At 39.7% G+C, this 15,526-nt stretch overlaps 1 protein-coding gene across 4 annotated transcripts in view; it reads right to left on the reverse strand.

The window, feature by feature from the left end:
- Nucleotides 1-14,832, reverse strand: part of LOC139611115 (WD repeat-containing protein 70) — a 40,091-nt gene extending 25,259 nt beyond the window's left edge. The window contains exons 1-9 of one of the 4 annotated variants that reach the window (XM_071465462.1): nt 14,607-14,832; nt 13,763-13,822; nt 13,577-13,660; nt 13,396-13,498; nt 13,054-13,264; nt 11,813-11,872; nt 11,128-11,261; nt 9,217-9,370; nt 5,812-5,888 (exon numbers count right to left, since the gene is read on the reverse strand). In XM_071465462.1, coding sequence (XP_071321563.1) covers nt 5,812-5,888; nt 9,217-9,370; nt 11,128-11,261; nt 11,813-11,872; nt 13,054-13,264; nt 13,396-13,498; nt 13,577-13,660; nt 13,763-13,822; nt 14,607-14,631 — 908 coding nt within the window. In that variant the 5' untranslated portion in view covers nt 14,632-14,832. Of the gene's footprint in view, nt 1-5,811; nt 5,889-9,216; nt 9,371-11,127; nt 11,262-11,812; nt 11,873-13,053; nt 13,265-13,395; nt 13,502-13,576; nt 13,661-13,762; nt 13,823-14,606 lie in introns of all 4 variants that reach the window. The other 3 variants (XM_071465461.1, XM_071465463.1, XM_071465460.1) reach the window with 3 other exon arrangements.
- Between the last annotated feature and the right edge of the window lie 694 nt (nt 14,833-15,526).

A 15,526-nucleotide genomic window follows, 5' to 3' on the forward strand; every position in this document is an offset into this window, starting at 1 on the left:
TCTTGCTGGGAAAAAAGGTACAAATGTCACACATATAAAAGGAGGTCACCCCGTACAACATGAAGGCCTCTGCATTGTACAGTAAGTGTTTACATGAGTGTATATACATGTGTATGTGTGAGGATGAATAAGACAGAGTGATAACCATGGACTGGATGACAAATTGGTCCACCTGCTGCCTCACACAGACATCTCTATTTTGTTTACGGAAGACTGTAGGCGTCTGTCAAGCTAATAAAGACAACATAACCTTTCGCATGGCACACAAAACCTGGAATGCTATTTATCGTAAGGGCTTTTTCCAAAACATGGCATTGCTGGCTGTCAAGGGGACAGAGCCAAGAGGATGGAGCCAACTACGCACACAGAATGAAGACTGCACACCCTCACCTGTCAGAGGAAATAGACTGAAGAGGGTAGGGAAGGGGAAACTGTCAAACCAAACCAAATTAGATAATATGTGGTTATCTAATTTAGTTAATTAAAGTAAAAACTTTTCATCTTGCATTAGAATAACAAAACTCAAAAGAGGTAAAAATAAAAAATGACCTGCAGCTTCACCTAATTAAAGTTGCACCTTTTATTCCAGAGGGAAACATCTGGGGCAGTCCTAAACCTTGTTCTCCCAGAGGAGGTGGTTGTTTTGGGAAGGTAATAACAATGAAAGAGGATGAGATGTCAAAATATTCACATGTGACATGAAAAAAAAAAAAAACATCAAAAAACATTCAAGGGCAATACCTTCATCCTTTCCTCTTCCCTGCCACCCTGTTTTCCCTTCAATCAGCAGCCTCCTTTTTCCCGCTCATATGCTTCAGAGACAGAAGGGTGAATGTAATAAAAATGAGACCCATACATCCTCACTCATGCATGTGCACTTTACGAGGTAGCACAGTCGTTCACACATCAACTGAGGAGTGACAACTCCCCTGGCCCCAGATTTTATCTGTCTGTCAGGTTACAGGCCCAGTGGGGGTGATGGTTGCTAGGATCATTTTCTCAGATGATGAGATAAAGAAGAAAGAGGGAAAAGAAAGGTATACGTTTTGTATAAGGTTGTTTATTGGTTTATTGGAGCTAGGTGGTGTTGCCTGATGGCCGGTTGACTGACTAACTGGGGCTCTGTTATGTGAAAAGCGGATTAGGAGAAAAGATGCTCTATCTTCCATCTCCAGCTGAAGAAGACAAAGTGGGGAAATAACAGAGGGATTTGGAAGGAGGCATATGCACAGTGGCATTCAAGCGAGGAATCAAAAGAAGAAACACTGAGGTCTAAGCAAGGATGCACTGTAGGTAGAGTGAGGTGCCAATTCAAGCAAATTCACAATATTATTACTGTGGCTCCAAGATAGAAGACAAACCTAAAAAGGCCTTAGTAGGCAGGTGGGAAAACACACACACACACACACTCTCTCTATAGGTACAAGATGCTTGACTCAAAGTCAACACAGCTCCTCAGATATAATCAAGCAATCTGACTGATAAAACATTTATTATTGGACTTCCCCATAAGGACATAGCCCAGTATTTAGTTCAATAAGATACAAAACACATCCATGCACACACACTAAAGTTACTATCAGTCAGAAATTCAGTCAAGACTGTAAATTGAACAAGAAGGATAAATGCACTCCTTAAAGGTACGGTATGTGCGTTCTTGGGCAGGATATGGAACAGTTGCGTTGTAAGGCGGGCAACAGTTGGAGATGTGCTGGACTGTGGATGAACCTGATGTGTCAAACTGTGTGAATCGCCCCAACATGCTCGCACACACTTTGTGGTGTCTGTCCTCACTCTTCATCCCTGTTCTGTCACGCAGATCACCTTTAATAACCCAGCAGTAATGCCCTTTCTCTTCAAAAAACCTAAAGTAAGCCGTCACCAAGCCTTTGGCTGAAAGAAGTGAAAAATAGATTTCCTACTTGATAAGATCAGCATGCCAGGAATGATCAATTAGGACACACAAGATACAAACCTTGAGAACTGTATGAAATACTGACTTATTCAAAGCTTTAAAGTAAAACATTTTGAGAACAGGTGATGACTACATCATTGATTTCCGAGATTTATCCACACAGAATGTCATGAATCTTCTTTGTGTGACTTTTCCTTTTTTTGTAGATCCTCTCCAACGATAATTCCTGAATATGCCACATGTATAATGTCATGTGTTTGGTTGAAGCACATGACAAAGACAAATAGTTTGTTCCTCAGCAGTAAAAGGACCTGACATGTTGTCCTCTGGGTCTCCTTGCATACAGCTACACATCCAAGTCCAGCTGCAGCCCTGACAGCAGGCCAACGCGAAGGGAATCCCTGGCATTTAAACCTCCTGGAAACATTCTTCAAATTGTGTGTATTTATGTGTGCACATGCCCAAGTGTGTCTCAAGACTCAACAGAAGTAACATGTGGGCCCAATTAGAAAGTCACCATTTGTCCTATCCTCTTTTCCAGTTGTGGAACTTTCAGTCACTAAAAGAGCACCACATTAATTTTTGATCGTTCTCCTGAGGAGCTATAGAACTACATAAAGTGAAACCAAGAATCAGCAATATCATATCCTACCATATATCATAAGCCACTAATGTTAAGTTTTCTCCACTGTTCTATTTTGTTAACAATATTATGCAGTGTTTTTTTTTCTTTTTTTTTTTAACTTTGAACAGAGCTCATTTGCAGAATTTTAAGCCACTTGTATGTGAGATTTTGTTCATTAGAAAAGGCTGCAGCTCTCAAAATACACCACTGACACAAAGTCCCAGTCATATTTTAGTTTACTTCAAGTGTAAGCCTGCCAAAGAAATACTTCCACTGGGAATAGACCCAGCACATATTGCCTTCACTTTCTGAGAAATAAATCTGCAGTTTTCAAACAGGTGTTCAGTCTTTCAGCAAAGACTTAGTTAAAGTGGCTCTGTGCTTAATACGTATTTGGCACCCCTGGATCAAACATGGATATTGTTGGAAAACTTTGTGCGGTTTTAAAATCACACAAACTCCCCCAACAGAATGACAGAAGAATGCGAAATGTTGACACATTCACACCAGTCTGAGCAGAAATGCTTTTCACTGACCGACTGGAGTCTCACATTTCTGCTCAAGCCCCTTTCAGTCCTCAGTGTGCAGGGACAATCACTACCACCCTGCTGCTGCATTATTAAACTGCTTCATCAGTACTTCCCGCTCATCCACTTCCTCTCAGAGAAAAAAATTGTCTGGGTTAATGAAATCATTCAGGGAACTGGGAGGCAGTGCTCATGAATGAAATTCCACACAACTTGGGGGATCTTTAATTAAGGGGCTGGGCGGTCCAGTGATCATGCTTAATAACCTATTCAAATAAACACAACAAAGACCCTCCAACTAGGCCGACATGGGAAGAAAGACTGGAGAAAACCTAGATGTTGGTCTGATGTTTAAGCAGAGGAAGCCAGTAGCAGGTGCCCACTGGTACTGTTGGACGACTACTGATCCATTCTTAAGAGGCCCACTGAATACAGTGTGGCCTCTGCAGACTCTCCACCTATTCAAAGAATGACAGTGAAGTGGACGGAGCAGCATACATGTGGTGGTGGTGAGGAGAAAAGAAAGGACAATACATTGCTCCGTGGTCCCTCCATAAAAACTGCAGCATTCATAATCTGTGAAGACTGAAAGCCTAGAATATCCTCAGGTTCAGCTTCAGTACATTTCATTCATATTCCAAAAAGTCCACCTATAAAGTGACAGCAGTGTCACAGCTGTTTCAGGCCCTCACAGTGGCTGCAGAACACAGTCAGCATTAATGCAAATATGCATCTTGCATTGCTTGGCATTTTAACAATTATTAAAGCCAGAAGCCAAACGTTTGGGGGACAACAAGGGGGAACCCTGATGGGGATAAAGAGGAATGAGCTACCACCACTTCTGAGAGTGATAGGCTGACACTCTTGTCAATAAAGAAAACACACTGCCAAACATACAGTGGTGTCCAAAAATATGAGACAATGAAAGTGCTCTCAGACTTTTGGATGCCACTGTATATAGAATTCTTAGTAACAATATCCAACCTTTTTTCTATTATACTTTTTTTTTTTTTTTTTTAAAGACAGTAGTTGAAAATTCACTCGAATATGGTCCTGGGGCCTGTTCCAAGATGCCAAATAAATCTGCTAAGTAAAATCCAGAACCTCCAGATATCTAATGATCAGCAAGCACCTGGTTGCCTTTTGTTTATCCTAACATAAAATCCTGAATGCAGAAAACAACATGTTACCAAATACAGAAACAAGGATCTAAGTAACATGACCTGTATGTTTGGCACCTGTTTAAACCCTCGCATCTACATTTTGTTTGCACTGTAGGAACGAGAGGGACTGCAAAGAAAGTGAAGCACTATATCACCAGGTAACCCATGTATTACGCTGCACATTACTAACGTGATGAAGAGTAAAAGTGCAATAAGGGAGATTTACGAAAGGTCAGAAAGACGACTTCTTCCACCTGCAAATCATATATATATGCAGTCCCTCTCTCATTTCCTCTCTTCATCACTGGCTCTTTCCATCTCTGAGACTCAGGTTGCTGTGCTGACCTGCTCTGCTGCTGTGAACCTTCCTCACATGCAGCTGCTTTGCCTGTGAATGGCTCCCTATACGCTCCTCTCCGCTGTTCTCCTGTGAGCTGTCCAGGGGCAACACCCAGTGCTAACGTGCCAGGGGAGGATTTCCAGAGCCTCAATAAGAGCTAAATAAACCAGCCTCCACATCTGGGAGAGCAGTAACACTGGTAAACACTGGGCTGCAGCCTGCCCACAAAGCCAGACCCTTGTTTTCACTTAATGATGATAGCCCTGGGTTTCTGCACTGCTGCCTGTCACACTCACTTAGACTCATCACTGCGCTCTCACTCACAAATATTCACGCACACCTATACACACAGCAAAGGGTTATAGCTCCTGCGGTCATGCAGGTCTAGTGTTGTTTTTAATGAGAACAAAACACTCTTAACTGGAACAGAAAGAATATTTGTGTGTCTCTGTGTGACATCTTGTTATCTCCTGCTGTGTTACTCTGTTCCAAATTACTGCATACAAATGAAGGGCCGCATTTGGACAACATCCAGTGTAAAATGTAGCATGTATCAATGCACAGCTGTGAGGCAGAGCTATCCTTTCCAGAGGCATTGTCTGGACTAGAGGACTCCCTGCTGGTGACAGAGAAGAGGAGGAGCGGACTGGAGAGCAACGAAAAGTCTGTTCAGTGGAGTAAATGCAGTTGGACATGGATTATACTAGTTAGTGACGATTAGCAATGATTCTGAATGAATGTTGGAGAAGTAAATCATAACCATACTCAGGAGTGTTGTTATTGAATATGGCACATCCAATAAAGATTTCAGCTGAAGATAAACAGATATTTTGGCCATTTCTCGTTATCACTGTACATAAAACCATTTAAGGTGTCTTTTTTTACACATCCCGTGAAGTCATACAGACTAATGCAATAAAATGTTTACAGTCAGAAACAGATGTAGATAAGACAGGATAGTACATAGTATTTCTGATAATTACTTAGAAGCACAGCATGTCTCCTGTTTCATGAAGTAGATATTGTTCAGTTCTGTAATTATTTGTAATAATGACACATTTTAATGCTTGAAGACCAACAAATATTTGATGTGCTTGTGCATCTAGTGGACATTTCCATTACTGTCTCTCCTTCAGATAATTTACAGGATTATGTATGCTTATGTACTAAATAGCTGTTGGTAGAGTGTTGTTACCCTTTTATCTACAAGTCATAGCTCATAACACTTATTTAGAACTCACCCATCATTGGAGCAGGTCATGAACTCTTCTTTAATCTTGGGGTGCCAACAGCCACTATTCAGCATCGCTGTGTGGCCCTGAAAAGAGCAGAAAGGGAAAATTCAACTTTTAACAGGCACTAAATTATTGTGGACCAGTGGTTAGCTTCAAGTTGCTTTGAAAATCAGCACACACCCATGAATCACAAGGTTTACTATGGATCCAGCCTTTACCATGGACATTCAGTACTGCCACTTCCCCTGTTCCCACTGTTTTCAAACTCATTGGGTGTTCAGAGGCCAGCTGTAGAAGTTTCAGCCAGTAAGAGCTGGTCACCAGGAGGAACCAATGAAGGTGAATTAATGAAGACACATTTTTCAATCTCACTGCACACAAATTATGTGCAAAGACAGCTGTTGTTCTTCGCTGTTAAATCTTGAGCCAAGACTGCTGTACAAAAGGTCATCAGTTACTTATTTCAGGGGTGCTATTACGTTTTTGTGACAATGTATTTTCAGAGTTGTGAGAGAGTGTGAACTACATGGCAACTGTAAGGCCTGTATCCACAGAGATATATGCTGAAGTTCCTGGGAGGTACCAATTATTTTTCTTCATGTGAATGCACCTTAAAGGGCTCTCCCTTGAGGAAAGGACCTTTGATTTGATCATTCTGTAACCCTGGACTTGTGGCCTTCCTTGATGTAGGCCTCGCCTTACAACTGAGCTACTGAGCTCTGAAGCAGTGCAGAAGGCTGTGTCACAGCTTCAAACAGCAATCGAGTAACTTTTAGACATTTCCTCTTCCAGAGCAGTTCCACGGAGAATTACTCATAACAAATGACTTCAAAGTGGAATAACCCAGCGAGAGGCCTCCCTCAATGCCAGGTCAGAGAGAAACACTTCAGTGTGCTGCAAAGAGGCTTCAGACATGACATACTGCTATTTGACAGGATGCTTAAGAAAGCACAGCCTTGCATGAGCAGAAGTCGACCAAATAACATTGGTATGTGTGCACCAGGAAGAGTGGCCTGTCTGTTCACCATCAAATACTTTAAACACACTACTTTAATAATCAATAAAAAAAGAACTGCCAAAGGCTTGCTGTTTAATGAGGAAAAGGGATTAATAACAAATTGCTAGTTGTTAAATTTAATGGTAAAATACACACTCACTATATGGTGAGGTTAGAGCTCAAATGAGCTGAGAATGACTCAGCTGCTTCTCTGCTCTGTGCAATAACATCAAAATAAACAAATGAGCTTCATGATTAGGGTGAAGGAGCCGTTACCTTCCGAAACAAATCTGATTCTCCTTCCTCAACAGTTTAGGACAACAAATTGCCAATGACTAAAGAGAAACAGACTGATATTTATACTAATAGTAAACCCAAAAAAAGCATGTTAATGACATACAGAGCCAAGAAAAGAACCATCCCTGATAACAACAACTGACTGAAAGTGCATTTAGCATAAGCTACAGAGGATTCTCTAATTACTGATCAACTACAATTTGGAGCTGGACAGTCAATGAATCAAAAAACCAAACAGACAGAAAATTCATTCATTAGTGAATCATGTTGAAGTTTAAAGGTTTAATATGTAACTTTTCCACATAAACATGTCTAAAAACGACTAGACCAATGCTATATATTTTGTTGAGTTGTGTACTTTATCCCTTATGTTTCCAGCAATTTTCAAACCTAGGGAAAGCCGTAAAGCCTGTTTCATTTGGCCACACCAATGCTGTCATATCCACTTTGCGCAGTGGTCAAAACTGACTTTAATCCACTTTAAAGCCAAGTGTTTACAATACATTTTTAAGATCTTGGTCGTTTCTTGATTATATATTTAACTGGAAGAAGGATTTAAGTCATCGGATGTCTGGATCCTACGTTATCAGAGAAACAAGCTTAGCAAACGTTAGCGGCAGCTCAGCTCCCAGCCCTAATGACACGTTGTGTCCCCTGAGCAGAATCGGAGAAACACTGATTTCTAATGTCAAACTGCTTTATTCAGTGTTTTTACCAGATTTTATCAACAGGTCCATTTGTTTTGAATAGGAGAAGACATCTGCCGATAATTATTCTCCCAGTAAAAACCTCTTCAACGATTGACACAACCGGGAGCAGCTCACTACAAAGACAGCAATGGTAGTAAAGATAATAAATACCATGATCTCACACTACTTCAAATTGTCATTAAATTACATATTATGCCTTTAAGTCTTTTATAATCCAAAAATACCAAACGTTCTTTTCCAATGTGAGGATTTACTGTTTTTCTCTTTTTTTTTTCTTTTTGTATTTGGACTATTAATCTCACTGCATGTATATATAGTCCTGTGTGTGGCAAATCTCTGCACACACTGGGATGAGCTGGAGGCAAGTAATTGTCAGCAGAGGCAGAGTAAATGCAAGGACTTAATTATCACATGAGACACAACTAATCGACTGGGACACTGTCAGCAGGCCAAAACGCATTTTCATTGAACCAAACTCTCCCTTCAGCTCCAGATGGGACTGAGCAGGACAAGAATGCAGGACATCCAGAAAAACACTACTTGCAATCAATGGGCCTTCACTTGTTCAAGTAATTCATATGGATGGTATAAACCATGTCTAAATGCACTGCAGCTGGTGCAGATGGTTAGTGACCACCAATACAGCCTTCTTAAACTCAGCAAAGCCCAAACATGGACAGTTAATTAAGATCTTCCTTTGTAGATGCAGGTACAAGCAAGAGATGAACCACGACAGTCCTGAAAGCATGTGGTGTTCCTCTCCCCCCCCGAGACTGCCTCTGGCTGGTCACACAGCACAGACCATTATCCTCACATCTAAAAACAGACCAGCTGATAGCTACACCTTGCTACCATTATTCATTGGCAGGGTTAACCCACAGAGCAGAAGAGCAGAGCATCCAGCCTGTGTTTAGAATTAGCAGTCACTCTTTAGAAGGCTGCTCCTGCTATAGAAATAAATACTTGTAAGATCTTCAAGATTAATTCCAGTTTATTACAACTCCTGGTCTTATTCTTATAGTTTTGGCCATCATTTCGATAGGTAATAATAACATTGCACTGACCAACTAAACTGCTGAAACCTGGGAATGCAGCATCATCCCTGAAAACAAGTCAGACGGGGCAAGAAATATCAAACAGGTTTTAACCAAACCTACAGGTCAGGTAAATTTATTTGGAGGAGAAAAAGAAAGAGGAATGTGAAATTAATATCCAAACATTCATCTCAATTTTCATACTAACTGCTTCAAGTCGTGTTTACTGTCCCCTGGGCTTACTGTGGTTGTAGTGATGATGTTGTGGTGAGCACATCATCATCATAATCAATATAAACAATGACCAAAACAACAAAAATAAGACCCGAGTTGTAATAAATCACAATGATATGTGAGCACTTCTTTGGCATACCTTGGTGTTAGCCATATCCACAATGTACTGGTCTCCCTTCACACACTCCATGACATTGAAGCCATCACGGTCCAACACCTTGGCCTGTGCATTACCAGAAATCACCAGGAGGACATCCCCTGTGATGCTGTACTGCAGGGACTTGATCTGATGACTGAGGGGACACACATACAGGACACACATGAAGAGGACATCTGAGACAAAGAAGATAGTCTTGGTGACCTTCAGTGTAGCAGCAATTTTTTTGTAGCCTTCCCCAGATCTGTGCCACGACACAATCCTGTCTCTGAGCTCTGCAGGCAGTTCCTTCCACCTCATGGCTTGGTTTTTGCTCCAATATGCATTGTCAGCTGTGAGACCTTATATAGATGTGTTTATATAAGGTGTCCAAATCATGTCCTATCGATTGCATTAACCACAGGTGGACTCCAATCAAAGATGATCAAGAGAAATAGGAGGCAGCTGAGGTAAATTTCAGTCATAGCAAAGGGTCTTACGTCAATGTGATATTTTAGTTTTTCTTTGCAAACTGCAAAAACTTCTAAAATTCAGTTTGACACTTGACACATTGTGGGGTATTGAATGTTTTTTTTTGTTTTTTTTTTTATGTAAGCATAAGGCTGCAACATAACAAAATGTGAAAAAATTCAAGGGGCCTGAAAACTATCTGAACGCACTGTAAATTCTGACAGTCTTTGTGCCTGCAAGCCATCTGTGAACTGTAATTTTACAAGACTCCTGCTCTAAAACATTGTTATATAAGAAGCTTTTTCTCCTTCAAATGGCTTAGAGGAAAAAAAACAAACACTAGATACATGTAGCTATAGGAACAAAACAGGACAACATCTGATGTACATCTGATGATTGGTCTCTTTGATCTACTACAACAACACACAAAATACTAAACAATAACAGAGCATAATAGCATTTTAAAGAATAATTGGAATTGAAAGAAAAATAACACACTTTTTGAAACATATTACACACACAAAACATAATGAAAAACACAGAGTAAATAAACATAATAAAAATCTGCTGTTACAAACAAGTACCAACCTAAAAACATATGGTATGCATAATAAACTGAATTTTAAAGTGTATTCAGTGCTTTTCATAAAGATTTTTAAGTTTTCCATTTTACACTGAATAACACTCATATCATTCCACAATGCACAGCAGTGCATGCAAGTAAAGAGACCGACAACTATCTGGACCACTTAACCAGAGTGAGATTAGCAATTCAGGTCAATATCAAATAGCATTAACACAACAGGGGGTAGATGGGGCATCAACATTTCCATACACATAGAAAAAAGTTCCACTGGTTAAATGAAAGTAAGGCTAGCATCACTGCTGTTTTTTAATTGGAAGGTTTTGGCATCTTTAAAGTCCCACTACATATCCCTAAATGCTCGGAGTCTTCATTGTTTTAGTTCAACTGAGCTCACAAGTTGCCTTTTTGAGTCAGGAAACAGGAACAGTGAACCGCAACAGCACAGCTTTCTATATGAAGCCCAGCTTGTTAGTAAACCAAACAGGCTACTGGATCACACTGTAATCAAATGAAATGTAGCATACATTTTTGTTAATAAGGTGAAGCCTGCTCCAGTTCAGCCCTCTGGTTCCCAAAACCAAAAAGAATTAAATCTTTGATGATGGTTTCAGTGAAACACAGAATAAACACACACAGACACACAAACACCCACATATCTCAAACATCTGCTTGTGAAAGGCTCATTTTGAATGAAAAGGGAGGATGTCACAGAGTGAGGCTCAATGAAGCTCAACAAATGTGTGTTTGTGTGTACACTTTGGCACAGTGATTGTACTGGATGTTTGCATGAATCTAATTAACCACATGTTAAGCAACTGTGTTGGTGTTCCACGTTGTGTTCTCAGAAATGGACTCACCACTCACAGGGCTGCAAGGACCTGAAGGCCTGCAGAGCCTGGTCCATCCCCGCAAAATCCCAGAATCGAACATCAAAATCATATCCACCTGTCACCAAACGGGCTCCAGAGGGGTCTAAACCAAGAGCCGACACCTGAGGAGACAGTTGTCTTATTTACAGCTTAAAGACAATCTATAAGCCCATACAGTTTATTTTTAAAGTATCATCAAAGAGGGAAAACCAACTGCGGAAGGTTGCTTCTGCTGCCAGAAATTTTTGACAGTGTAGTCCCACTGCCTCCTCTAAAGGCTGCAAAATAAATAGAGGCTAAATATTTAAAGTTTATTCAAAACTAAACAGTTTTAAAAATGCAATCAGCACTGGATCTGAACACCACATTGTCTCTCCACCAAGGACAAACTTGAAACAAATTTCACCCCTTTTCTCACTGCTACAAAAGAACAGACTTGCTGTTGCTCTTACTGTTAAAATAAACTCAGCACAAAGTTGGGTAACCTTGGCTGAAAATCCAATAACTGATGCAGATCTGCATTATGAGATGGTTTAGCATGTGCATAACATAAATAAATTTCTTTGTTGATTACAAGCCACACTTGTCTAACAGAAACTCATTGCATAAATTTCCAGAGAACCACATAAGCAACAATTATAATCACTTAAGCGCTGAAAGAAGACAATCTTACCGTCTTGGTGCCATGCTGCAGAGTGATCTCATGCGTGTCTGGAATCCTCTTCACTGGATTCTGCGGCAGAAAGTTGAGATGAATACAAGGAAATGATAAAAGAAGACAGGACTGAATTACATGTGTTGTTACAGTTTTGCATTTCATTCCAAGCTTCAATCACACGTAACATTTTAATTCAATTGCTTGTGTGACTAAAAAGTCTGGAATCACAGCCATCTGCTGCAAATTACTGACTGGGAACATTCACATGTGAAAATTTAGGGCCTTCACTCACAGCCTGTGATAAATGCCAGTGTAGTGAATACACTAATGTATCACCACACTTTTGAGTAATTCTTCATTTTCTATCAGGGTTCACACACCTTCTTAAACATCAAATTCAAGGACTTCTCATGTACTCTCTAGGCCCAATTCCCTCCTATGGAAAGGACCCAACACAGCATAATTTGAGATGCAAGCTAAGTAACCATTACACTAAGAATTTTTATGATGAGAACTAGCAGGCTACACGGAAGCTCAAAGAAAACAATTAAAAAGAGAGAGGCTTGAATGCTTTAGCACCTCTCACTTGTGCTGGCAGACCATGTGGTATTTTTGCAAAGAATATATAAATTCAAGCATTACCCACATATATTTATGTCAATTTTCAAAAACTTTCGAGGCCTTGATTTTTTTTTTTGTCTCAAATTCAGAAACTTTCCATCATTTGGGTGATACAGAAATATTTGCATGGAAAAAAACTGAAAAAAAACAAACCCAAATAGATGTTAAACAAATAGACATAGTGCAACAACACCTCACAGCTTATATTTTCCTGTACTGCCATCTAGTGGTGGAATTTTAAAAGCAGAAACTGTTGTCTTTAAAAGTCCTTTTTGCCAAAGACATTTTGACATGTCACATTTGAACAAACACAGGTGTAAAATGAGCAATGTCTGCATTCTATTTAGATGCTTCGGTTTCAGGATCCTGCTTTTATGCATGCTGGCTTACTTTCACAACTTATTGAACACTCAAATATTATAGCGTCATTAATGTTATTTGTAACACATGTGCTTTTCCTACTAAGTCAAAATATCTGCTGTGAATAAAAGGCCTATGTAAGGAAGCAGGATGACAGATGGAACGCTTTAGACAGAACAATTAAAAATTTAAGGAGATTCAGGACAGGGACATATGGGAAATATTTTGTAACTCTCATGAAATGGATTATGATAAATTGATAATTTCAGCCATACATCATCATCATCATCATCTGTTGCCTCCTGATCATCATCATCATCATCACTGTGAGCCCTGCTGCCTGTGTAACCTGGTGGAAGAGGAGGTCCCACAAGCTCATCATCATCCTCCTGAGCTGTATGTTGACTAGGCACCGGTGGCCCAATAAGCTCTGAGTCTGAGTCACTGTCACTGTCACTGTCACTGCTGCTGTCACTCTCCTGTTTTCTAAAAAAGAAAAGACAATCTAAGTGTCAGACAAAGCAAAAAACTTTTCTTATGCTGTCATAACAGACATGACATTAATCCATGAGGCATTGGCAGGCAGACCAAATATAAAAAACTCAACAAGGAAGTACCTGGAAGAGGAAGCTGCAGCTTTGTCTCTCAGAGTGTGGACTGACGACTTGACTGACTTGGAGCTTTCCCCTTCCTCCTCCATCTGAGTCTCCTTTTGCCGCTCTTCTAAGGATGCACGGATTACTATTACACACTCATTACTAATCAGCTTCTTCATGTCATGGTTGTTTATAAACTTACCTAATACACGCTGACTCCTCTCAACGGCTGTTCGTCGGGTCTGCTCAAAAATGGCATCCAGGTCAAATGTGCGGGCTTTCTTACCTGGAAGGAACAATATTGTCATGACTCATATTGTCAGTTAATCATTTAAGAAATAAAATAAGTCTATCAAATATTTGAATATTTGTGTTACACTACACATACCAAACCCAGAGAATCCCATGACAGATGCCATGTCTCCATCACCACTCATCTTGTCAGATGCTGCAAAGGAAACGAGCACACCCAGCAAAATAGTTATCATGGTGATCTTGTTCATTATGAAAACTGTAATGACAATTTCGCTTTTCAAATGAACACTCAAAAATACAGGATGCAGCTCTCTTGACTGTGTCGTTTTCACTGTAAGTGAAGCAGTTTCAACTACAAGCACCACCCAGTGCCCTCTTGAGAAGTCACTTTAACTCTAAACCATGTAAAAAATACTTAGTATGGAGTCGTGAGAGCTTAAAACACATTAAAAAAACAAGGGTCCGGCCCAATGACTGTATATTGTTCCGGCCGTATCTTCAACTACAGCCATAAATAATAATATAACCACAGACTACACATGGTCATTAGCTTCATGTAGTTAGATGCCCTATCGACAAATGTACACCAAGAAAACATGGTGGATTAAATACATGTAAATTCATACTCCCCAAAAAATTCTGACATTCGTCAAAGTCGTTATATTAGTAAAAGTTAAAATATTGAGCCTTGGCTGTTCGCTAACGATGCTGAATCATTTCAACGAAGGTGATAAGAACAATAAATTAAATCTGTGGCTAACAACGGTTACAGAAGAAAGTTGGCAACAAATGTTTGCTAACAAATGAGCTAGTAGAAATAGCAACGAGGTCTGTTTCTTTTCATATACTGGCCTAAGGTAGATAGCTGATAAATGTCAAGCAAAATGAAATACAGCCCATTACACCGGCACATACATTGAAGTTGTGTATAATGAATGTACAAAGCGTAAAGACGTGTGACAGCCAAGAGCTGCTACCTTCTGCCACTTTGTTGGGATCCATGTTTTCAAATACGACGGTTACCTTTGACCTCGGGAAGTTCTTCTTCTCCTCTTCGTGCTGCGCTTGTTGCTGCGCTGCGCAGGACTTTTTCTTTATGAAAGCTCAAATCTATTTTGGCCTTTCAGTAGAAATTCTGTTATTTATTTATTTTTTTTAACATAGTGACCGTGAGATAAAGCTTCATGAAGCACTGAACCATTTCAGCCGAGTGGTTCGAGAAAAGGGTTAATTTCTTGTTACTTTATATTAATAGCACGACATCTACTGGCCAGAATGTAAAATAGACAAATACAAACATTTGTAAATACGAATTAAATATCAGTAAAAGGGAAACCCTGGTTGTATTCTAAGCATACATTTATAGTAGTTACTGTAAAAGCAATCAATATATTTTCTATGCATTTTTATGCATCAAATCAAATAACAGCATGGGATTATTTTGATGACTGGTTTCCTGCCAGGCTCTGGACTGGAAGATATAACACTGAGGAGGTGCTAAACTCAGTCTCAGTCTGTTTGTAGATCCCCTGCAAAATCCAGAGCCCAAGGCAACACAAGAGGCGAAAAGTTTCCTGCAACATTAAATATTACAGGAACGTGTCTGTCTGTAATATGTTCTGAAAACACCTGTCAAACCAAGAATAAAGTGAATCAAATATTAAACAGTGGGTAGCTCTTTCAGGCTACAATAAAACAATTAAAATGAGAAGAAACATATTTTAAATGTTTTTAATCAAATATTTTATTGCAGCATCATCAACTCTTTAGAAAAATAAATTATAAATTTTGAAAACTTAGCACATACACACAAATGACACAAATCTACATTTTCAAGAAGAGGACATCAAGTTGGATGTCAGTAATTTCTATTACAAATTACTTATGAAAACAAAAG

The sequence above is a fragment of the Trachinotus anak genome, unplaced genomic scaffold (genome assembly GCF_046630095.1).
Source record: "Trachinotus anak isolate AG129_WGS33_773 ecotype Australia unplaced genomic scaffold, CSIRO_AGI_Tana_v1 ptg000028l, whole genome shotgun sequence".
In the NCBI taxonomy this organism is placed as follows: Eukaryota; Metazoa; Chordata; class Actinopteri; order Carangiformes; family Carangidae; genus Trachinotus; species Trachinotus anak.